Source organism: Lathyrus oleraceus, chromosome 3 (assembly GCF_024323335.1).
Source record: "Lathyrus oleraceus cultivar Zhongwan6 chromosome 3, CAAS_Psat_ZW6_1.0, whole genome shotgun sequence".
NCBI lineage: Eukaryota > Viridiplantae > Streptophyta > Magnoliopsida > Fabales > Fabaceae > Lathyrus > Lathyrus oleraceus.
Genome location: NC_066581.1, coordinates 18,872,927 through 18,899,374, shown reverse-complemented (window position 1 = coordinate 18,899,374; position 26,448 = coordinate 18,872,927). Strand labels below are relative to the sequence as shown.

General features: G+C 34.5%; 1 protein-coding gene across 1 annotated transcript; it reads left to right on the top strand.

Annotated features, from left to right (window-relative positions):
• The first annotated feature begins 482 nt into the window (after positions 1-482).
• LOC127132177 (protein PIR) lies at positions 483-25,314 on the top strand. Its single transcript, XM_051061069.1, has 30 exons — positions 483-692; positions 1,223-1,295; positions 1,633-1,697; positions 1,789-1,866; positions 2,314-2,433; positions 2,545-2,615; positions 2,701-2,793; positions 4,580-4,649; positions 4,807-4,871; positions 5,438-5,633; positions 5,811-5,962; positions 6,675-6,768; positions 6,883-7,074; positions 7,576-7,787; positions 8,387-8,534; positions 9,086-9,254; positions 10,221-10,297; positions 10,502-10,672; positions 11,167-11,243; positions 11,331-11,433; positions 12,384-12,503; positions 12,607-12,750; positions 12,964-13,107; positions 14,384-14,527; positions 19,697-19,784; positions 21,857-21,984; positions 22,499-22,706; positions 24,219-24,391; positions 24,617-24,826; positions 24,964-25,314. Exons 1-30 carry the CDS (start codon positions 639-641, stop codon positions 25,156-25,158), a joined length of 3,834 nt encoding a protein of 1,277 aa, XP_050917026.1. The 5' UTR covers positions 483-638; the 3' UTR covers positions 25,159-25,314.
• Positions 25,315-26,448: the final 1,134 nt, after the last annotated feature.

The window sequence follows — 26,448 nt, the reverse complement described above, 5'->3', positions numbered from 1 at the left end:
CTTCAAGAAATTTATAATCTTTGTTGAAGTAAAGCAAGAGAGAAGAAAGAATAAGAGGAAGAGAGAAGGAAGAAGAAGAAGAGAGAGATAACAAAACATAGAAAAATAACAATAGGAAGAGAAAAATATCAGAAGAGAGAAAAAAAGAGAGGAAGAGAAAGAATGTGAAAATGCATTTTTTTGTATTAGAGCTGACATTTAAAAAAGAAAAAAAAATTACAATTGAACTATATGACATTTTCAATTGATCCAAACTTAACAACTAAAGTTACAATATAATTAATATGTAATTAAAATTGAACAATATAACATCATTAATTTTAAAAAATAATTTTTGAACCAAAATTACTTTAAGTGAAGTGACAGATTAAAAAAAAAGACAAATTAAATTTTTTCCATTTCATCTAATTTTCTTATATTATACATTTGAAAATTACCACTTCCTTGCAAAATGGAAAATACAACAAAGAAAGAGGGCATTATGGTCAAACCGAAGTTGTACCTGCTCAACCTTGCAATTGAAGACTCCACCAACAACAGAGTCGAAGTGGAGAGAGAAACAAAGCAATCGTAGTTGATCTTCTCACATCTATGCTTTGAGCTTTTCTTTTCCTTCAACATCGCTAGAAGAGTCATTGATGGCAGTACCCGTTGAAGAAGCCATTGCAGCTCTCTCCACATTCTCGCTTGAGGTACCAATTTTCTGCTACATTTTTCTCACTTCTTTTGCTACTAAATTTGAAATGCGCTTATGGATCGTTCTTTTTTCTTTGCTACAGTTTGGTCCGATTTAGTCAATTATTCCCTAAATTCGCGCTAATTCTAATTATAGAAATGTTTAGTAATGTGATATTGACTTAAGATTGAACACTTGATTTCTAAATTACATTTATGGCGATTTTGGATGTTCCAATGTAAGGCATTGTAAGAACGTGAGGTTTTTATTTCCATATATGCGAGTTAGTTTGAATATCATAAAATTAATGGAGGGGAACTAAATAGAGGGGAATGTATATTCTAGGACGCAACAAGGGAAAATTTTGGAAGATATATGACGGCAATTGATGGAATGGCATAGAATCCATACCACCTCATTCCGCTCAGCTACAGCCGATTTTAACTTATCCAAACAATGGAATAACACTTCATTTCATCTCATACCACTCAATTCCATCCAATTCCATCATTCTATGTGATTGATTTTTGTTCATTAATTACATAGGATGAACAACCAGAGGTGCAAGGACCTGGAGTATGGGTGTCAACTGAGAGAGGTGCAACAGAGAGTCCAATAGGTAACTTTTCTTATTCCATAGTTTCACGATTCTTCTCTGGATATGTTATTAATTTGTGAACTATGAAGCACGGACATCCCGAACAGGACCCCGACACTGACTCGGTGAGACCTGTAATAATTTGAAAAAATGAATAAATTAAACGTAATCACAAGTGTCGGTACAGGTGTCCGACACCGATATAGATACGGAGACACCTTTTTTCAGAGGTATCGGTGCAACATAGTTTGTGAATGTGCTGTAAATTTACTTGAAAAAAACCAGTGTTTTCAGCTTTACTTGAAAGATGCATAGATTTATTGGTAATTACTACCATTTACCACCCTCGTTTTTGTAGAATATTGTGATGTTGCTGCGTACAGACTATCTCTGTCGGAGGATACGAAGGCTCTCAATCAGCTGGTACACTGCTTTTGAGATATTTTTTGTTGTTTAATTTGTCCTGTTGACATCTGTCGTAAATTTTGACTGCTTTTGCTAATACAAAATGCAGAATTCTCTTACCCAAGAGGGAAAGGAGATGGCATCAGTGCTTTACACGTATCGTAGTTGTGTCAAAGCACTTCCTCAGGTAATATTTTTATTAACAATCGGTAGTTAGAGCCAGTCAACACAACGAACATGAAATAGGCTGTTTTTCTAGTCTAATGAGGGGATTTTGTTAGAAGGGAAAGGGTTACTCTTTAGTCATGAAATGTTTATACTTTGTTTTTTGACAAGGAAAATTTCTTCCAAGTGTTAAGAAAGCAAACAAAGTCGCTGGTTCTTTTGGTTCACACCCAAAATTCTCATGTCAAACCCAGATTTTTGGGACAGTCTCAAGTAGTTAAAGCTTCATAAGTAGTTGATAGTTTTGCTTAATGCAACATGATATCCTGTATTCACTCATTTTCAAAATCACTTTTGGTCTGTTGATATATTTGATAATATTAAAATGATCTTATCAGAGATCCATTTTCATGTTTCCATATGTTTATAGTTTCTCCTGTAATTTGTGCATTTTGCCACGATGGGGCAGCTTCCTGATTCTATGAAGCAAAGTCAAGCTGACTTATATTTGGAAACATATCAAGTTCTGGATTTGGAAATGAGTCGTTTGCGTGAAATTCAGCGATGGCAAGCATCAGCTTCCTCAAAAGTACGGGTTGTGCTTTACATATCGTATGATGCTTTTTTTCTTCTTCCAGAAACTTCACTAGATCCAGACTTAGCATGTTAAGTAAGTTCATTCACATCATTTTTTATGCAGTTAGCTGCTGATATGCAACGTTTTTCTAGGCCTGAGCGGCGCATTAATGGCCCTACAATATCGCATCTTTGGTGTGTTATAATGTCATTGTTATTTATTTATTTATTTATTTATATATTTAGTGAATTTATTGAATAGCTTTGTTCTTGACTCCAGGTCTATGTTGAAGTTGTTTGATGTTCTGGTGCAACTTGACCATCTTAAAAATGCTAAGGCAAGCATACCTAATGACTTTTCATGGTACAAAAGGTATGTGTTTAGTTTCTCTTCTGCCTATGTTACTCTATCTTATTCATGTAGAGGATCTTCAACTTTACTTTCAGGTTCCATTTGATTCTGTTATATCTTTCTTCTGTTCCTTCCTTGAATCCTTTTATATTCACTGTGCTTATAGGAGTCTGTAATTTGATATGTAAATTAATGAGCAAAGATATTCTCCATTTATCAATATTGTTTGTAAATATAACTTTTGTAGTACAGTCGATCAAATGCTTTGTTGATTAGAACACCTACGTCAAATTTAGGCACTTTAGGGATCTAGCTTTTTGCCTCACCTAAAATGTTATATTATATATTATACGAATAACCAGCTATTGGACTATGGGATTTTCAGATGAAAGTGTTTGATTGGGAACTATCAGGTGAACAAAAATGTCATTGAAGAAACAAAATGGGCATACAGTTGATAATATCACCCTCTAAAACAGCATGCCTAAAAGACGGTTGCCAGAAATGCCTAGCTACCTTAGTTCGATATAAAATAAACAAGTAGTAGGCATCCATGCCATTAAAAAAAAGTAATAGGCATCCATATTCTCCAGTCAAGTTACACAGTTTTGTTTCATTCAGTTTTTTTTGGTTCTTTAAGATAATTGATTAACACTTCGTTTGGTTTGCGAGAAAGAAGATAAGGAAGACATAATTTTTTTCAATATTTTAAATTTTCTCATTTGGGTGAAAAGGAAAGGGAAGAAAGAGAACTTTAGAAACAACAAGCTCAATATTTTTTGCTCAACATTTCTATTCTTTTGAAAAATAAATTCTTTTCATTTTTCTTTCTCCTCGTAAAAAGGTTAAATGTGTGGTTTTGGTCTTCTTTAACATAAATACTTTATGGTTAGGTAGATATCAATAATCTCTATAGCTGCTGATTCAACCCTGACCTTCTACCCTGCTTGTGGCTGTGGTGAGCTCACCTGACAGCAATCTGCTGCTGGAGATACTCCATTTTTTTTGGTTATTCACCATAAGTATGACAAGTTTAGGAATAGAATATAAAGCCACAACGGAAAAGTAAACCGTGGGTTGCTGTTCTGTAGCTTCATCAATTCTTCAACAATAACATAAAGCCAAGCTCAAAAGCCGGAAACTGTTTCACAACCCCTACCTAGTACTCAATGAAAACAATTCAAAAGTGAGAAGACCGCCTCTTTCCAAACAAACAAAGATCCATAATATTTGGAGAAAATATTAGAATTGTCATAGTTTTTCTTTAAGATCTCCCAATGGTTTGCTCATGGCATCTCTGTGGAAAAAGCCCTGACAATTTGCCGAAGTATAAGATATATTTTTCAGGGGAATTTTCAATAGTTTCTGCAGAACAACACCAAATTTCTTATTGTCCTTTTGTATCTTGTATTTTATTTTTCCACTCTGATAAAATTTCCATGTCAAGAAATCAGAATTTTCTGGATTTTTAATTTTTTTTAGCTAGAGTGTTGAAATCATCTAATTATTTAGGAGGTAAGATGAATATAAGTCCAATAGATCACAATGAAAATATGACTGTGTTAACTATTTTGAGAAATGTAGTTTTTGTTATTTGTAATTAGAAAATTATAAAAATTGCTTAAAATCTTGTCAAACTTCAGATATGAAAAAGAATAGCAAGGTTTTCATGATAAATGGCATGTCTGATAATTTTTAGGAATATCATTATGCAGCCACCTCACCTGATTTAGGATTTCTGTATCTGAAGACCTACTTAATGAAGTTTATCATTCATTCATTTTGGTTCTCCCCCCCACTTTGTCAGGACTTTCACACAAGTTAGCGGTCAGTGGCAGGACACCGATTCAATGAGGGAGGAGTTAGATGATTTACAGGTGCATAATTGTTGAATTTCCCAGTGTTTGAAATACAAAAAGCTGCACACTTATTATTTATTGTTTGATTTTCCAAAATTTTCCTCATTTATATTTTATTTTGATAAAAAATCCTGACAAAGACAAATTATTGACCTTTCTTTAATTGCATGTGCAGATTTTCTTGAGCACGAGATGGGCTATTTTGTTGAATTTGCATGTTGAGATGTTCCGTGTAAATAAGTATCCTGGATATCTTCACATTTTTTTCTCTTTACATATATGACTACCATAATTTCCACTTTTCTAGTTTAACTTGTAATTGTTTGTTTATTTTGGTTTATTTAATATTTATTTTTGGATAGAAACTATCTGTGCTTATGATGAATATGGGAACTGGTTCCATCCGACAGTTAAAAGGTTCTATTAAAAAGGAAATGTGAGTGCTAGTTTTTTTTGAAATTTTAGTTATGAGAAAGAGTGTAGGATATTGAAGGACTTTCTCCTTAATGCATATATACTTTCATTCAAAAGAAACAAGTGGATTTGGTTCCTCACTCAGAGCCAGGAAATGAAGAAAAACTGTTTTATCAAGTTTTCAATCTAAACGATGTTGGGGAAATCTAGCTGATTAGAGGAATTTTGAATATTTTACTTTTTGGCTTTTGTCTTTGAATACCGAGAGTGCAAATAATCTTGTTTATTTATGATACACACCCTAACTCAACTTTTACTTGTATTTGTATCACCACTATTGATTTTAATATCCTCCTCTTCTATTTCTTATTCAATTCCTTGACTTGAATTAGTGTAGAAGACATTCTTCAAGTTCTTATAGTATTTGTTGTAGAGTCCTTGGAATTGGACTTTGCACTTCTCTTTCCAGAGCGCCACATTCTTTTGCGTGTTTTGCCTGTTCTTGTTGTCCTAGTGACATCTTCAGAGAAAGATAGTGAGTCTCTGTACAAGAGGGTAAAAATCAACAGACTGATCAATTTATTTAAGGTACTGTTTATATGTATATATATATATATATATTTTTATATAAAGGCCTAGAGATACATTATATCTACTGGGTTATGAAAAAATGATGATGTTGTTGAATTACCTGAAGAATGTTACATTTCATGCCATGAATTCTTCGCTGTTGACTGGACATTAAGATCTGTTTATCTTAAACAGAATGAAGCAGTCATTCCTGCTTTTCCAGATCTGCATCTCTCTCCAGCTGCGATATTGAAGGAATTATTAACATACTTCCCAAAATTTTCTTCCCAAGCTCGCCTTCTCACCCTTCCAGCACCGCATGAGCTTCCACCCCGTGAATCACAAGAATATCCTTTAAATTGTTTTTTGTTTTAACTGATAACTTTGTGCAAATATTTGTTACTATGAGCCAATATTTCATTTCTGTGACCCGTGTCTTGAAGTTACCACTTTCCCAACAAATGGATGGATTGTGACATATACTTTACGATAACAAATTGATGCTTTCTGTTCTTTCAAGTTAAATTACATACTCTGTTGTTCTTTCTACTTCTGGTTGATGAACTGTGTTAAAATGAGAAAGTGAAGAAGACTAATAGAAACAACCTAGATAAAGTTCTCATATTTGTACAGTCAGTTGATAATCTGTTTAATAGATTCTAGCAACTTAACTGTCTAGTTATGTATATATACACGGGTACTATAACAATGATCATTGAAAATTTCATTATATTGTATTTTAGCCACAATTAAATAATACATTTATTGAAAACCACACGGTTGTCTAGGCATTGAAAATTTGGTGCAAAAGTTTTTCACTTCCTGCAAAGTTGTGCTTTTCATTGTTAGATGATATGGAAAACTTGATAGGTTTAATATATGTTCTCACTACATATGATGCATTTGGATAATTAGATTAATTTATAATTAAATTTAATTATGGAATTCCGGTAAAAAAATTATTGTGAATTCTTTTACTTCTCAAGCTTCAAATTTGTATATAAATGTATGAAGCATATTCCTTCTTTGTCATTAGAAAGTAACCTTGACATGAGACACGTATCAGAGACATTACCTAATTGTCAATCATATTGGAGCCATTCGTGCTGAGCATGATGATTTCACAATTCGTTTTGCTTCAGCAATGAATCAGGTATTGCCCCCTTCTCTGCAAAAGAAAAGCCATCCCTGAAATCTTATTTGTTTTGTTTCATGTTAACTGTTGCATACCATTGTGCTATTTTGTTATCCATCACTGTTTTTGCAGCTGTTGTTGTTGAAGTCCACTGATGGTTCTGATGTTGATTGGAGCAAAGAGGTCAAAGGGAACATGTATGATATGGTTGTTGAAGGTTTTCAGCTTTTAAGCAGATGGACTGCACGCATTTGGGAACAATGTGCATGGAAATTTTCTCGACCATGCAAGGATGCATCCCCATCATTCTCTGACTATGAAAAGGTAAGGAATGATCAAATTTTCTATTATCTTGTGCTTTTCTTCTCGTTATTCTTGTAGCCCAATAATTGCTTGTTTTCTCTGGCTGTGATGTATAATCAATGTTCTAATCTGCTACACAGGCACTATGGTGCTGCTAATATTCTCTTAATTTTATTTGTATAGAATAATTAACTATTCATGTCACAGAGAAATTCTATCATTGCAATTTGTATTTATAGTGGTGTTGATAACACCTGCAACTTTTTCCAATCAGATCAAACTTTAATGCCCCCATCAAAATTAGCTATTCTCACATTAACCAATATTTCCATCATTTTTTGTTTGGATGGAACAATTAACTGTTCATGTTAAATTTAACCGTGTATCACAAAACTAGCCAGTTTATTATATCACTTAACCTCTTAATAATTCAATATTAATTAAATACGATATCGTTGTTTTGACTATGCACAAACATAAAATATATAATATAATGACATAAATATTGTTTTTTGCTTGTAGGTTGTACGATATAATTACAGTGCAGAGGAAAGGAAAGCACTGGTCGAACTTGTGAGCTACATAAAGAGTGTTGGTTCTATGATGCAGCGGTGTGATACACTGGTTGCCGATGCTTTATGGGAAACAATACATGCTGAGGTCCAAGATTTTGTTCAAAACACATTAGCTTCTATGTTGCGGACAACCTTCAGAAAGAAGAAGGACCTCTCTAGGTAGGATTCTAATTTCAGTTGTGCTGGAAATTAAATTTATTTAATTCTTCATTTTCCAAGTAGCTAAGATTCGTTTCAGATTAAGTTCTATGTATCTTGGGAAATTGTGTTAGCCTAATTACTTTCTTGCAAATTGTACATGATCGTTTATTACCTTTTTAACTAGTTTATAAATTAAGCCTTTTTAACTTGATATGTTCCTTGGACAAATACAACTCTTAATTGATGGAAGTTCTGAAGCTGTGCTCTTAGACTGTGTCATGAGAACATACTTCATCTCGATCAAAATCAATTGTAGAATGTTTTCATAAATTAATGATAGTTGGCTAAACGGGATGTAGAATTAAACGGGATTAAAAGAGGAAACCCTTTCTGTTGAAAGTGCACAAGTGATTAACTCCTTATGCTTTGTCTTATTTATACTATAAGTGAACGTTACAAACTTCCCTACCTGACAGTTATAAGCCTTTCTACTTTACTTCCTTCCCTTGTTAGGCTTCCTCCTCAAAACTTGATTGGTAGGAGCTCTCCGAGATCTGTCTGCTTTCATTCAATTTTTTTAGATTGCACATATCAATTACTCAAATATGGATTTTCAGGATTCTTTCTGATATGAGGACCCTTTCAGCTGATTGGATGGCTAATACAAACAAGTCAGAATCTGAGCTACAGTCCTCACAGCATGGAGGTGAAGAAAGCAAAGCAAACATATTTTATCCAAGGGCAGTTGCCCCAACTACTGCTCAGGTCTGCCTTATTTTCCGTACTCTTTATGACATGTGTTGTGTAACTTGTTACCATTGGTATGCTTTCAAGTGAATTTATAAGAGCTCAAAGTGTTTTTGCTTTTTATCGAACTGTGCCATTTGCACATATGTTTTGTTGAACTTGCACATGGACTTACTATGCTTTGATAAAAAGTAAATATGCATAAAGAGGTTGACACATGCTTTATTCTGAAATGTTGAACCAAAATTCTTTATTATGGGCATGCATGTAGATAGACATGTACATATGATTATGAAAAAAACATTTTTTTTGTTTTTCACTTTTTTCAAACTTAGGTCTTTTTAACCAATTCTCTTGTTCTTGTGTATTTACGTACATTGTAGCCAATTTATTATAACTATTAGAGAGCTTTCACTGATGATTTTTTATGGAGAAGCTTATCAGAAGTTGTTGGCAAAATATTCTATATTTCCAGGCTTGCTGCTTTATGAATTCTTTCTGTTGATATGTATAGATTTCTAGTTTGATCTTACCACATTATAATTGCTTAACTAACCTCTTCAATACAGGTGCACTGTTTGCAGTTCTTAATATATGAGGTGGTTTCTGGTGGTAACCTTAGGAGACCCGGTGGACTTTTTGGCAATAGTGGCTCAGAAATACCAGTTAATGATTTAAAGCAGCTGGAGACATTTTTTTACAAGCTTGGTTTTTTCCTACATATTTTAGACTACTCAGGTAATGATGTCTTAGATTGACCACATCATCAATTTTACTCCAAAGTTTGTCCTTTGGGAACAATCTCTATTGATATATTAAATTTCTTCACTGACAGCTTCTTCCTCTCTGTTGCTACCCACTGTCAGTAGTTCTTTTCCTACATTAGTTAGCTAGTTTGGAAGCATTACATTGTTTGGTATCTCTATTAATGAATAATATTTGGTTTCACAAATATACATGGCCTCACAATGAGCTCTTCCGGCAGGGCTTTTCTAACCCTCTTTTACTTTTTTATTTTTTTATTTTTTTTTATCTGCGTTACTAAAAGGGTTGCTGGTTGAACACCCTGAAATTGAAATTGAACATACATGCAGTGGGGCTGACAGATGCCTGGTTATTAATAATATCATTTGTATGTTCATGAAATCCTTAGACTTTTACCAATGCTAAAACATCCAATACAAAACTATAAACCATTGGGGTTTAGAGGGCAGATGGATGTTTAAAGGGTAGCGGATTGCAACATTAAGCTGGCATCTCACTTTCTTAATTAGGGAAATGAATGAAAAAACTTCTGCTTTTTGGGTGCATTCTAGTAATTCTAATTATGATTATGACAAATTGTAGGCCTCCCTCAATTTTTTTTGCCCCTGCATGGGTACTTGAAAATGAAGATCAGTCCTTTTAAAGCATCCAGGCTCATTTAGAGCTTGTGATTTTGCAGTTACAATGTGTTATTTATCCACTGATTATTATTCCACAAGTCTACCAAATGGGATGCCATTATGCCACTAATTCTTTTAGAAAGTATCCCAAAAGATTTTATTTTTTCTGACAGGAAAAGAAATGTATTAGAATGAAATAAATCTTGAAATATTTCTACTCTCTACCATTTGAAACAATTAAATAGTATAGGATGCTTTGCTTTGTACCATTGCCTTGTTGCATCCTTCAGTGTTTTGACTTGGGTGGTGATGCTTACAGTGACAGTTGCTACATTGACCGATCTTGGTTTCTTATGGTTTAGAGAATTTTATTTAGAGTCTTCACGAGTCATTCAGGTAATACTTATTACTTATTACCACACGATTATTTGAATTTCACAGTCTATATTGTGACCAAAAACTTTTCTAAATAAAAGCAGTTACAAATTTCCTAGCTACTTGCAACATATGGCATTGCAGTCCAACCTTTCACTGTTAGTTACAAATGATTCAAACCGTCAAATGATGATTGTCTAAAATTAGTTAATTTGTTCCCTGCAGTTTCCAATCGAATGCTCTCTTCCCTGGATGTTGGTGGATTGTGTACTTGAGTCGCCGAACTCTGGTCTTCTTGAGAGTGTTCTGATACCATTTGACATCTATAATGATTCAGCTCAGCAAGCCTTAGTGTTGCTGAAACAACGGTTTCTATACGATGAAATTGAGGCTGAGGTACTACACACTCTGAACTTAATGTTGGATCATTATGTGGTGACTTTCATGAAGCGGTACAATGTCTGATGATAAGGAAGGAAGCAGGGCCCTTCAAGAGGATATTTTCATGTCTCTGCTTCCATTTACTCCCTCTGGCCCTAATCTTTGGCCCTTTAACGTTTGAGCGCACATATTAAGAAAAATTCATTTAGTGCATGATTTTGGTTTTTTTCAAGGGTACAAAAGTAAAAACATCATAAATTGTTTCTTGATCTCCTAAAGAACCAAAGTTTTGGGACAAAGGTAAAATTTTAAAGGACCAAAGATTAGGAAGAGAGGGAGTAGTTTTCTAATTAATAGTTACTTATAAATCCTACCTTCTCTTTTTGATATCAGTTTATATCAGCGACAAAGTGAATTTTCAGTGTTACTATAATTTCAGCTCTGATTACTTGTTTATATCATGTGCTTTTTCTATTGATAAAGTGTTCTGTTTATCTTCTTTTTTACAGGTGGATCATTGTTTTGACATATTTGTTTCTAGACTATGTGAAGCCATTTTCATGTATTACAAAAGTTGGGCAGCAAGGTCTGTCATTTTTCTGTCTTATCCAGCTTTTCTTTTGATAACTCCTCCGACTAACCTTTTCTATTGATGGATGCCAAAACCATGCAGTGAACTGCTTGATCCTACATTTATCTTTGCCTCAGACAATGCAGAAAAGTATGCTGTACAGCCTATGAGGCTCAATATGCTGCTAAAAATGACTAGAGTGAAGGTTAGTGGACTGCGCTATCATAATGTTTCTCTTCCACGATTTAATTTGGTGTTTTGAAGTATAAACTGGACATCTCTAACCTACTCAACAATTTTTGGTTGAGTCAACTTTCATTCAAAATGTCTAGGGTGGGGAAAAATTGGGAGATTGGAAAACATAATTACACAAGTATTATGCTGTTATGTACATATTTTGCTCTTGTCCTTTTAGAATATAAAACACTTGACCAATGGCCTTGCTCAAAGTGAAGAAGCTTAACTGTTTTATTATTTTAGCAAAAATTTAAAATTTATTATGTTCGAAACTGGTACCAAAATACAGTCCCAAAAGAATTCGAGAGCTCGGTCTCTCTCAATCAATATCCAGACCCAAAAAAAAATTCCTAAGGACTTTTCCTTCAGTTTCCCTATTTATTCAATAACTATCTAATAAATAACTGCTGCTTAATGATATAATAACTACCACCCTAATATGATAATAATAACTGCCTAATAATATTACTAATAAGAGGTCTAATAATACTCTCCCATAAGAATCACCTTGTGCAGACACAAAGACCAGACACAACCTGAGTTGATTGAGTTGATAAACTTCTGGTGTTAGAAGCATGATAAGCAGGTTATGTCATCACAAAGACCAGACACAACCTGAGTTGATTGAGTTGATAAATTTCTGGTGTTAGAAGCATGATAAGCAGGTTATGTCATCACAAAGACCAGACACAACCTACAGCACACAAATGAAGATTGTTTAAGAAAATGCTTATGAATAATATGATTAGGATTGATACTAAACATGATTTTTGAACTAATAGTTTCGCGGTGTATTCTCCTTTCATGTATAAGATCTCTCTGTCTCTCTTTATTTTTCTTTCACACAAGTTCTGCTGCATAACATTATTAGAAATTTAAGTGAGTCGCAATTACTAAACACGATTCTTTTGTGTGCAGCTACTTGGAAGGATGATCAACTTGCGAAGTCTGATATCTGAACGGATAAATAAAATTTTCCGTGAAAATATTGAGTTTCTGTTTGATCGTTTTGAGTGTCAAGATCTGTGTGCCATAGTGGTTAGTGATTTTACCTTTGCTAACTCCTTTTGCAAGTAACTGTAAATTTTTTATTTTATCAGTATTTATCAAACTAAAATAAAACTATGACTATTTCTATCAGGAATTAGAGAAGTTATTGGATGTCTTAAAACATTCCCATGAACTACTGTCAAGAGATCTTTCTGTTGACTCTTTTAGTCTTATGTTGAATGAAATGCAAGAGAACATCTCCCTTGTATCATTTTCTAGTCGACTGGCCTCGCAGGTTTTTCCTTTTGAACTTTGAACATGTACTTCAATTTGATATCTCTCCTTGTTCTCTGATCATTAACATAACACATCATCTTGTATTGACAATTAGATTTATGTTATTTTTTATTATGTGCTCGTATTAAAACCACTATTTGAATGGTAATCGATAATAATACGACTTGATCCATTTCCTGCTATTTCATTGATCAATTTCTGTGTATGCTAGATATGGTCTGAGATGCAAAGTGATTTTTTGCCAAGTTTCATCCTCTGCAATACTACTCAACGATTTATCAGATCATCAAAGACAATTCCTGTTCAAAAGCCATCCATACCCTCTGCTAAGCCTAGTTTCTATTGTGGTACTCAAGTAAGCATCCTCTTACTGTCAATTTCCTATTGTTATAAAATGAATTGCGAATAGTGTTTATGGCTTATGTAGTCATATATGTGTGGTCATAAACATATAACATACAAATATTCCAATTTTAGACCATATGCATATTTATACTGTTTGGGCCCAGGCCAGTCAGTGAAAGGAATTGGCAAGTGTACCAAGTCATTAAGTGGTGAATAAAAGTATTGTCCTGAAAGGGTTGTATTTCAGTTACCAACTTACAAAGTAGTTGCTGTCTGAACTGAAACTGAACTCTGATTTGGAACCTGGAAAGAATGAATTTGTATTTTGAAGAATTAAGGTAAAAAACAATAGGAATTCAAAGAACCAACATACACAGTGGTTAAGGATAGAATCCTCTCAATCTTCTTCATTTACATTTCAATTCAACTATTTAATCAAGAGAAATTCATTAATTGAAGATCAAATTCACAAATTCAGGCTAACACCAATCCCTCTATTATTAATCTTTTTAAAATCAAGAACCCTTATTCCTGAGGCATTTCAACTCAAACAAGCATTAAGCTTGGGAATTTATAAGATCACACAATCCTATTTCTAGGATATCTCAACAATTATGGTGATTTACCTCAAGTAGCCATTTTCCAATTGGTGCAATTGAGTATAAGATCAATTCTTAGGTGGCCAACTCAAGAAAAGAATTAAGCATAAAATAGACACTCAATTTGGAAAGGTAAACTTGAATTGAGATGAAAGAATGCAAATTACATAGAAATTGGAATGAGATTCATACTTCTCTAACTAGAGATTTAGTTACAAATGCTAAAAGAAAAGATAATAACAACAAGAGAAGATGAGATTAGAAGGAACTCCATTAGCATATGACGAATCTTGTGATTTAAAGATTGAAGCTTCCCAAACTCTAGTGGTGTAGGGAGGAAATAGATAGATTGAATCTCCATCCTAAAGTCACAAGTTCTGACTGACTGAAGCTATTTATAGTGAATCTATCTAGCCACTGCTAGCATGGTCATGCCATGTGCTTTCTCAGGGTGGCAATGGTTGCTGTGCAGAATTGAAGACGTTTTCAGCTTTTGCCCTATTCTTTTTAACTATATTTTTTGTCTTTAATATGTGTGGTTCTGTTTTTTTCACCTATTGAGGAAATGTGTAGTGAGAGAGAATTGAAAAGAGATGCATAGTTGTTTTGTATGTATGTGTTATTGTTTTTTTTTTTATGTAAATACGAATTTCTCAAATCTCATAAGCTCACTCTATGCAATAATAGGATTTAAATTCGGCTCATCAAAGTTTTGCTCGACTGCATAGCGGATTCTTTGGAATACCTCACATGTTTTCTATTGTTCGACTTTTGGGATCCCGATCATTACCTTGGCTTATTAGAGCCCTTCTTGACCATATATCAAACAAGGTATAAGATATGTGATAATATATTGATTTTATTTTAGAGTAATGTAGATAATATCAATATTGTTTTCCTCATTTCTTTATATATAAGGATTTATTTCTTTGTTAAAGGATTGATATATTATCATCTTTAGTAGCATCCAACATATCTTTTTTGTCGGTATCAATATTATTTGAATTTGGGCTTAAGTCTAACTCATACTCCCAAAATCAACTTAAAGGGTATAGATTGCCTAAACCTTATAAGCACTACCTAGGTCATATCTTTCATTGATGTGGGACTGTCAATTTTTCCATCACAATCAAGATTGGGCGGTATCTGAAGCATGAACTAATGTAGGTGGAGTAATAAAGATCTCAACACCCCCTCACACTTGGGACTAGACATTTGGAGCGTTAATAATTACAAGTAGATTAACAGATACCATTTGGAGCGTTAATAATTACAAGTAGATTAACAGATACCTTAGTGCAAAGTTGTTTGATCTTAGGAAAACTTATGAATATAAACATATTATGGAATAATCAATACAAAATCAAATGATTCTGTTTGTACAGCTCATTAAGGATTAGGATTAATGTAATTAATTAGCTATTATTTCCTGTTTTTTTCTGTAATTAGAATTAGCATTCATGGGAAATTAATTCCCCTGATTCTTAGGTCAGATTTCTCTTTCAAATCCTGCCTTATGCAGTCTATAAATACAGCATATGTAATTCTCATAAAACAGAAGGAAATATACAATATATTTCTACATGGTATCAGAGCACGATCTGAACCATCCCTAACCTAGCGCCGCCAAACTATGGAGGATCCCAAATCTGATGAATCGCTCAAAGTGGAGACTGGATCATTTCCGACCAGTTCACACGAAGGGCTCACTCACCTCATCACAGGCCATAAATTAAATGGTCAAAACTATACCCAATGGGTAAGGTTAGTCAAGATCTTCCTCGAAGGAAAAGGAAGGGAAGGCTACACAACGGGGGATTCTAAATGTCTCGAAAAAGGAGACAAAAACTTTCAGAAATGGAAACTTGAGAACAGCCAAGTAATGTCATGGCTGCTCAATACCATGACAAACGAAATTGGTGAAAATTTCATGTTCTATGACACTGCAAAAGAGATATGGGATGCAGTGAAGGAAACATACTCAAATGTTGACAATACATCTGTCATATTTGAGATTAAAAGCATTCTTCATGACCTTCGACAGGGAGAATCTTCTGTTACTGAGTATTTTAATATACTTAACAAACACTGGCAGCAACTCGACATATATGAAGAGGTTACATGGTGTTGTACAGAAGATCAAAAGAAATATAAGGAGCTGGTGGAAAAAGATAGGATTTACAAGTTCCTATTGGGGCTAAACAAGGACCTAGATGAAGTTCGTGGAAGGATCCTTGGAACCAAACCACTTCTCAAAATTCGAGAAGCCTTTTCAGAAGGGAGAAGGGAAGAAAGCATGAAGAAAATCATGTTGGGAACACCTAGCTCAGTTCCGTACAGCGAGAGCTCTGCAATGGCAGCAAGAGGGAATCAGCCTCGGCCACCACAAAAGAAAACCCGCCCCTGGTGTGAACACTGCAAGAGACCAGGCCACACGAAGGAAACATGTTGGATCATACATGGAAAACCTTCAGAGACCAAATTTTTCAAAGGCAAGGAGGGAAGAGGTAACACAACATTTAACAATTAAGAAGCTGAGGTATACTCTAACTCATCTCTTTTTAGCAAAGAACAAATGGAGGCTCTTCAAAAACTCCTTCAGCAAACCATGTTAACTGCAGAAAAAGGTGGTACTGTTGTAGTGGCTCAAAGAGGTAATTACTTACATGCTCTAAACACTAGTAAGGAAAAAATAAAATCATGGATTGTTGACTCAGGGGCTTCAGATCACATGACTGGAGATTTTACTTTGTTTAGTAGTTATTCTCCATGTCCCTATAACTATAATGTTCGAATAGCTGATGGTACACATTCTAAGGTCATGGGTAAAGGATCAATTATCATTTCACCAAATATTACACTTGACTCTGTTTTGTATGTGCCTAAACTGGATTGTAACTTGCTGTCTATTAGCAAGATTACAAGAGATTTGAAATGTGTTACTAAATTCTTCCCTAACTTGTGTGAATTTTAGACTTTGGAGTTGGGGAAGACGATTGGCAATGCTGAAGACTGTGCTGGACTCTACCTCCTTCAAGTGGAAAAATCAGAAGAAAAACTCAAGAATAATTGTCATGTTGCAGCTGCAGTTTCAAGTGATAATAATCCTGTAATGATGTGGCACTATAGATTAGGCCACCCAAATTACATATACTTGGAAAAAATATTTCCCTCTTTATTCAATAAAAACAAGGAACATATTCAGTGTGAAATTTGCCAATTGTCTAAACATACTCGAAACCATTACTCACCCCATACCAAATTTTTTTACCACACTATGGATGTAACCTTCTTTGAAAATCAACCCTATTACACCAAAACTGGTATTCAGGGGGAGCATATAGAAAATTCAGAATACCAACTTTTGCCTCTTGAACTAACCGAACATGACAAAATCTTACCAAACCAAACCGGCAACACTCAATCAGCCGAACCTATGCCTAAACCAGCTGAAAAATTACCAGACCAGACCTCAAACATTCAGCCGAGTGAAAGGACAACAGAAGTTGTGATGGAAACAGAACCAATTATAGTTTCAACCACATCTCAACAGGATTGTGATCCAAAAACAGGCAAGTGGAAGGGTTTTTGTTATAAAAGGAAGGAGGTAGAGTCAAGCAAAGCTTCAATGCAAGGCCATGAGTCAAACCATAGAAAATGAAGTTCCCACAGGTAATATTCTTCCTAACTCTAAACATGTTGATACAATAGATATTGATATTCCTATTGCTACGAGAAAAGGGATTAGAACTTGCACTAAACACCCTATTGAAAAATATGTCTCCTATGGAAAACTATCACAAAGTTACAGGTCCTTTGTAGCAGCTGTTGACAACATAGAAATTCCAAATAATATTCAAGAAGCATTGCAGAAACCTGAACGGGCAGCAGCTGTAGCAGAAGAAGTTCAAGCACTTGTAAGAAATGGCACATGGGAGATCACTGCTATACCAGAAGGGAAGAAAGCAGTAGGATGCAAGTGGATATTTTCAATTAAACACAATGCTGATGGGAGTATAAACAGGTACAAAGCTCGGTTGGTTGCAAAGGGGTTCACACAATCATATGGGGTGGATTATGAGGAGACTTTTGCACCTGTTGCGAAGCTCAATTCTGTCCGGGTTCTACTATCTTTGGCAGCAAATCCAGATTGGCCCCTACACCAACTAGACATAAAGAATGCATTTCTAAATGGAGAGTTAGAAGAAGAGGTATATATGCAAATTCCTCCGTGACTTGAATCACCTGGAACCGCCAACATGGTGTGTCGACTTCGCAAATCTCTATATGGCCTCAAACAATCACCAAGGGCATGGTTTGATAGACTAACAAAAGTTGTCAAGCAAGATGGTTTTCTTCAATGTCAAACAGACCATACCATGTTTGTCAAGCACTCTTTGGATGGGAAGATAGCTTTGTTTATTGTCTATGTTGATGATATCGTAATTACGGGAGACGATGATGAACAAGTCAACCAGTTAAAGAAACTTCTAGCAAAAGAATTTGAAGTCAAAGACTTGGGACAACTCAAGTATTTTCTAGGGATGGAAATTGCACGAACAAAGAATGGTATTTCAGTTTCTCAAAGGAAGTACGCTCTGGATTTACTTCAAGAAACAGGCATGCTTGGATGCAAAGCTGCCAATACTCCCATAGAACAAGTAAAAAGGAGTGAAGATGAGAATGTACCAGCTAATAAAGATAGATATCAAAGTCTAGTCGGAAAACTAATCTATCTAACTCACACCAGACCAGACATTGGTTTTGCTGTAAGCATGGCTAGTCGTTATATGTCAAATCCAACTGAAACTGACATGAGAAATGTGAACAGAATTCTCCAGTACCTGAAAGGTACGCCAGGCCGAGGACTTTATTTTCAAAAGAACTCAAACAGAGGCATTAAAGTCTACACCGATTCTGATTGGGCAGGATGTTTATCTGACAGGAAATCAACTACAGGCTACTGCACATTTGTATGGGGTAATATGGTAACTTGGAGAAGCAAGAAACAATCTGTTGTGGCTAGGAGTAGCGCAGAAGCATAATTCAGAGCTATGTCACAAGGTATTTGTGAAGGAATTTGGCTTAAGCGAATGCTAGATGAGATCAAAATTCCTACCAATCACCCCATGAAGATATTATGTGATAACAAGGCTGCTATTAGCATTGCTAAGAACCCGGTACAACATGATAGAACAAAGCATGTGGAGATAGACCGACACTTCATCAAGGAGAAAATTGATCATGAAATTATAAGTGTTAATCATATTCCATCATGCCAGCAAACTGCAGACATTCTAACAAAAACCCTTCCAAGGAACATATACGAGAATATCAGATCCAATCTGGGTATGATAGACATCTACCACCCAGATTGAGGGGGAGTATGGAATAATCAATACAGAATCAAATGATTCTGTTTGTACAACTCATTAAGGATTAGGATTAATGTAATTAATTAGCTATTATTTCCTGTTTTTTTCTGTAATTAGAATTAGCATTCATGGGAAATTAATTCCCCTGATTCTTAGGTCAGATTTCTCTTTCAAATCCTGCCTTATGCACTCTATAAATACAGCATATGTAATTCTCATAAAACAGAAGGAAATATACAATATATTTCTACACATATGAAAATAAATCAGAAGCAATAAGATTGTGGTAAGTTTATATTGAATAGTGATTAAGTGCCAAAACTTTCATGATATGGATGAATGTGAAAAGTTTAACCATACTGCGAAGTAATGTTGGTCAATTCACACATATATGCTAAGAATATGAGAAATGTGTGAGGATACACTACACATATTTTCTCTAATTATAGACTCCACAATGACGTTCGCTAAAAGTTCTACCTTTTTTAACAATATTGGGCAACTAATTTTCATTTAGAGAATGATAGCCATACTGGACGTGTATAGTTTCCCCATGTCTATATTTATTGATTTTATAATATAAATTTAGCTGTGCTTTCTGACAATATAAGGCATGTTATTCCAGATTACTTTGCTTGAACCAATGATAACAGGATTACAAGAATCCATGCCAAAATCAATTGGTCTTCTTCCTTTTGATGGAGGTGTGACAGGTACATGACATTTTTCTTTTCACCGTTTTTTAACCTTTATTCTGAAATTTACATATGTTTAAATGCTTACAAGTATAAGGTAACTTGATTATAAATAAGATTACAAGGATATTTAGTTCTAGCGCATTATTTTTCATTGGAAAATAGTACTTGTAATCATTTTCTTAAGATGTGTTATAACCTTAGACAAAAGTGAATATGAGACGGAGTACTAATCATTAGTAGCATGTTTTACCTCGCCCTGCTTTCCGAGTTAAAAAATGCTAGTGTCATTGATTGGGGACACTTCAATATCTCAGCACTGAAACCACCTAATGGGATAAAGTCTTGTTGTCGTCGTGTAAGTACTGTGACATTTTGCTGGAAATTTATTAAGACACATATATTTCATGTTCGTCACAAATAGTGTTTGCGGAAAAATTATGATAGAAAAACTGGTTTCAAATAATAAAATATAATAGTAATTACAATGAGTTTCCAAGAGATTCGAGAGTCTTGGTTCTCTCCCTTCCAAGAATTCGAGAACTTGGTCTCTCCCTCCCAAATATAACCTCTTTCTAATTTTCAGCCTCCCTAAAACATGGTTCTGATCCCTACTTATTTAGCCTAAGTTTTGTAACTGCTCCTGATAATAATAATAATTTCTCTAATAATACTAATGGCTGCTCTTAGACTCTCTAACTGCTACAGATGATATTTAATAAGGCTGTTCATATGCTTGTAACTAACAGAATAGAATAGTCACATTCTGTTTTGATTCCTAGAAATTCCTAAGGTCTAACAATACTTCCCCCTAAACTATCACCTTGTCCTCAAGATGAAAGAAAATTCTGTTTTGATTTCTAGTAATTCCTAAGGTCTAACAATACTCCCCCCTAAATTATCACCTTGTCCTCAAGGTGAAAGAAAATACACTGGAGAAAAAATATATCCTCCCGAATCCCATAACTTGAAGCAGAAGGATTGAGTTGTACATGAAATATAAAAAATTCTTCCTGGATCAGATTGTCTTGCTACCAGCAGCCCTCCAGTGAACAGTTGCTGGGACGATGGCGTTATCGGCAGTGGAACTTTGTCGTTACCAGACTTCATCTTAGGAATATCAGTAAACACCACTGTGCCGATGTCTGGTGATTTTAACAATGGAGGTTGTTGATCTAACCATTCCGGTAGTGTCCTCTCATTTGGTTCTTCATCCTCTATTGATTCAGTTTTTGACCCAAATTTCTTGAGAATTGCGTCTTTAAAATTTCCCCAAGTAGAACTTGGATTGACCGAAATCCATAATTGGTACCATGTGAGGACTTTACCACTCATCCACTGCGCAAGTTTTGGTATTTGATCTTCTTCTTTACATACACCTCCTGCATCAAAATATTTTTCAACCTTGATCATCCATCCAACAACATCCCTTCCCTCAAAGATTGGTATTTCTAATCGTAACTCTTTGAGTTCTCTTCTCCAATCTCTAATTTCTTTAAACACTTCATCAACAAGGTCAAACATTCCTTCCATTCTTGATGACAACTCCATTTTTTCTCTGTTTTTTTTTATATTTCCTCTCTCGGATCAGAAGTGCTCTTGATAGAAACTGGTTTCAAATAATAAAATATAATAGTAATTACAATGAGTTTCCAAGAAATTCAAGAACTTGGTCTCTCCCTCCCAAATATAACCTCTTCCTAATTTTCAGCCTCCCTAAAACATGGTTCTGATCCCTACTTATTTAGCCTAAGTTTTGTAACTGCTCCTAATAATAATAATAATTATTACTCTAATAATACTAATGGCTGCTCTTAGACTCTCTAACTGCTACAGATAATATTTAATAAGGCTGTTCATATACTTGTAACTAACAGAATAGAATAGTCACATTCTGTTTTGATTCCTAGTAATTCCTAAGGTCTAACAATACTTCCCCCTAAACTATCACCTTGTCCTCAAGGTGAAAGAAAATTCTGTTTTGATTTCTAGTAATTCCTAAGGTCTAACAAATTATAAGTACTAACGAATCAGGCACATAGATGCATGGTCAAATCCAAGAAATTAATTATTTGATTATTTCTACACAGGTTGTGTAAGGCTTGTTAAAGAACATCTTAACTGGGAGGCAAAACCAGAGCTGAAAGTTGAGGTTCTTCATGGTATTAAAGAGATTGGAAGTGTATTATACTGGATGGGGCTTCTAGATATTGTGTTGGTGGGTAATCTAGTGCTCTTATCAAAATAATTTGATGTTTTTTTGTAATAAACTAAGTCTAAAAAGAAATCTGACAGGTCAAAACAAACTAAACGAATTTTAAACATTAAATTTAGCCACTTGTAGCATATGAAGGTAAAATGGTCTATTATTAGAATGATTTATGACAAGACACTGAAGATATTTGGTTCAAGCTGGCTCCCCCTAGGGAGACAAAAGGTTAGTTGTAGGAAGACTTGGACCTGACAACCTTGATTGACAATCTTCTTTTAATGAGTTTTAGCTAAAGGAGATCTAATGTCAGTCAACAAATGGTAACTAATTATAATCAAACTCCTAAAATGAATTTTACAAAGATATTGAATATGGCAAAATAAATTTCACACAATGGTGATTTTGTTACTTAAGAAAGGGGGAGGATAGCCTCACTTCCCTTAGCTGTAGTTTATCGATATTTTCCTGTACATTACTTTAGTTTGTGAGTAATAGTTAGCAAATGTTGCATTCTTGACAGAGAGAAACAGATACAACAAATTTCATGCAAACTGCTCCCTGGCTGGGCTTGATTCCGGGACCAGATGGACAAATATTACCTTCTCAAGATGGTGGGGATAGCCCTATTGTCAGTCTCTTTAAATCTACGGCTGCTGCAATGGTTTCATATCCTGGTTGCCCATCTCCTAATTCTTTCCACATCATGTCAAAACAAGCAGAAGCTGCAGGTGTGTTATTTTATGTGTTCTAATTTTCTTTGTTAGTTTGGCTTGTTTGCTGGCAAAATAAAAGGGCAGATCTTTGATGTTAAAATATAGTTGAGAACAATCTTATATTGTAACAATAGGAAATTAATGGCATTCAGATATTTCAAAATGATAGAGTCATGGGGGAGTTGAAATAAATGTAAGGAAAATATTTATAATTGAAATTAGTAGAATATTAGCATTGTACATTAGACATAGCTGCTTTGAAAGTTGAACCACTTTGTCAAAATGTAGCTATCAGCTATACGCTCAAACAATGAATTGCCAAAACTTCTTGGTTGCTCTAATAGTACCCTCCCTTCCCATCATGAAAATGACTATATATGTTTTAGGCAAAGCATGTCAGTTTGACTTTCACATGTTTTCCAGGTCTTTGTTTCTTCTTTCCTCTTATAGAAATTTTGTAAATTCTGCGTGTCTTTAGTTAGATCACACTACTTGTATTTATAGTCTTACAATAAATACATGGATATTAATGAATAAGCACTAACCTAGGAAGTTGTATAGTCTAGGAATACTAACAATCAAAGTTAGAATATCTGCAATCTTAATTAATTCTAACACTCCTCCTCAAGTTGGAGCATACATGTCCTATGAACCAAGCTTGTTACAAATAGATTCAACCCGAGGTCCTCTAAAGGATTTAGTAAATATGTTAGCCAATTGATCATTTGAACCAACAAAATCAATTATGATTTCTCCTAAAAGAACCTTGTCTCTTACAAAGTGGCAATCGATCTGTATGTGCTTAGTCCTTTCATGAAAAACCAGATTGGAGGCAATGTGAAGTTATCGCAAATTAGTTTCATTGCCTTGATGTCTCCTAATTTGAGTTGTTGGAGTAATTGTTTTAGCCACGTGAGTTCACATGTTGCTTCCATAGCACAATACCCTGGAGTGGACCTTCTATCTGATGGTGAGTCTGCCCAATCAGCATCAGAATAACCCACGACTTGGGTGTTACCCTTGTTTTCATAAAGTAATCCTTTACCCAACACACTCTTTATATACTTAATGCGAATCACAATGTTCCAATGGTCATCACATGGAGCATTTAGAAATATTAGCAAGAATTTCTTGTCTTCTAATTTCCTGTCTAGTGACAGTGATACAATTTGTTGTGTACATTATGAGTACAACACTACAGCTTCAACGTTCACTCCTTTTATGTTATTTTCTCAGACGAAATGAAAAATTATTAGCCACTGAGGAAGCTGATTGATGATCTTGATGAGAAGTCTTAAAATTATCATGCTAAATATACTTTTTTTTTTTTGAAAAGTTTGTTTCATTTTTGTTTGCATCATTCATGGTCCATCGATTTTTGTACTGGGTTTGTGATTTATTTAGATCTGTTCCCCCATTTTATTTGTCACTACTTCTAGAGATCTCTGTGTTATGTTTTTTATACATTTACTTTTATGATATTTTATAGGTTTATTGATGGTTCAGACATTGTCTCTTTCATTACAGATCTTTTATACAAGGCTAACTTGAATACCGGAAGTGTTCTGGAGTATGCACTTGCTTTCACAAGTGCTGCATTAGATAAATATTGTAGTAAATGGAGTGCTGCGCCAAAGACAGGCTTCATTGACATTGCAATTTCAAAAGATTTCTACAGAATATATAGTGGTCTCCAAATTGTAAGTAACAACCTTCTACAGCTATTACATTTCACTATTTACACTATAATGTCATTGGATAAACATCAATTACCGATCCCGTCTCTATTTGGCTTCATGTGTAAACCAAATAGTAACCTGAACCACTTTGTAAGATTTGGTCAATTCATTAATGAATTTGCTAGTGTCCTTTTCTTTCTTTGTTTCTTAATTTTCTTAACATGTGCTTTTGCTTGAGCTACATAGGGATATTTGGAAGAGTCTGTCCAAGTACCATCAAGTAGTCCTGAAAGGCTGGGGGATTCAGTCGCTTGGGGAGGCTGCACCATAATTTATTTGCTTGGGCAACAGCTGCATTTTGAGCTTTTTGACTTCTCGTATCAGATCCTCAATATCGCAGAAGTGGAAGCTGCATCTGTTGTGCAAACACACAAGAACTCCCACTTTGCTGTTCAGGTTTATATTGCTTCTCCGGTTCAAACCAAATAATCTTTCATTGCTATACAAATGTTTCATTTTTCTACCATCTCTAGAATTCTTTGATTAAGTATCATTTATGCTGTTATTGATTGCATTTACTTTTCTTTTAACAGGGATGGGAAGCCATATTAGAGGCAATGAAAAAAGCACGACGATTAAATAACCATGTATTCTCAATGCTTAAAGCTCGATGCCCCCTTGAAGAAAAGACAGCATGTGCTATTAAGCAAAGTGGTGCTCCATTACATCGTATAAGATTTGAAAACACAGTTTCAGCGTTTGAAACTCTCCCGCAGAAAGGTGCTTAAACGAGTGCAAGTTACAGACTTTGTTAAATTCTGTGTATATGTAACCTGTAACGTTGTGGTGGTGTATGTAATAGATAGAATATAAACAAGTATTATGTATATGTTTCATGAACAGGAATTTCTATTCAGAGAGTATAACAGTTTAGCATTTGATAATACTGCATTTACTTTCATAGAAAAAAAAACCAGGAGAAACATTAAAACATAGAAATTACAATTTTGACGTGTACCATATGTAATCATTAATAAAAGTAAGTTCTTAAATCCAATCTGTTCTATGTTCTATTGGTGAGTTCTACGGTGGGTTTGGGTTGGTTCATCACGCAACCTTTTTTCTATTGCATTTAAGTTCTTCCGCCTCGTTGCCTCGTTGGGAATACGGTAGACAATCTGAAAAATGAGAGTAGCAAAGCCATTGAGTTGAAAAAGAGAGTGGTATCTTTGGACCCTAATGCTAATGGTGAGAGAAAGGAAATGAGGGCGAGAAAAATATTGAAGATAAGGTAGAAGTTGAAAAGTGGTTGAAAAAAAAAATCAGAGGGAGAAGAAAGGGAAGAAACGAGCTAATACTCAAGGGAGGATATTCTTGACAAACTCTTAGACTGAAATTCACATTTGAAAAGGATCAAGAAATATATCCTAAATGAACCAAACTCATAACTATCTTACTATGTCAAACCATCTTACTCGATCTTGAAAAAAGACATCAAAGAAGAAAATGGAAGTGGGACAATTCAAAAAGTTAGGAGATGTTTACAAAAATAAAGGTTAACATTTCATCTTGTGAAACTCTTAAGTAGATGCCAATTTAAGCAAAATTTAGGAAGGATTTCTTGTCAGAAAATGACAAATTGAAATATGATGAGAATATTTCTTTGGCAGAAGAATGCAACACTATAATCTAACACAAACTTTCACCCAAAGTTATTGATTCATGCATATTTAATATTTTATGTTCTATTGGTTCCGTAACAATTGGTTAGACATTGTGTGATTTAGGAGCAGACATAAATCTGATGTCGTTGGCTATAATGAGGAAGTTGAAGTGTGGGGAATCAAAGCCAACTTAGATGACTCTTACATTAGTTGATCAATCTATCATTTATTCGTACAGAGTTCTCGAGGATGTACTCGTGAGAGTAAATGATATGTTGTTCCCAATAGATTTTGTGATTCTTGATATTCTAGAAGACTCTGAAACGCAACTATTCTTAAGAAGACCGTTCTTAGCAACATGTTGAGCTTTAATTGATGTGGAAATGAGAGAGTTGATTTTAAGATTTAACAAAA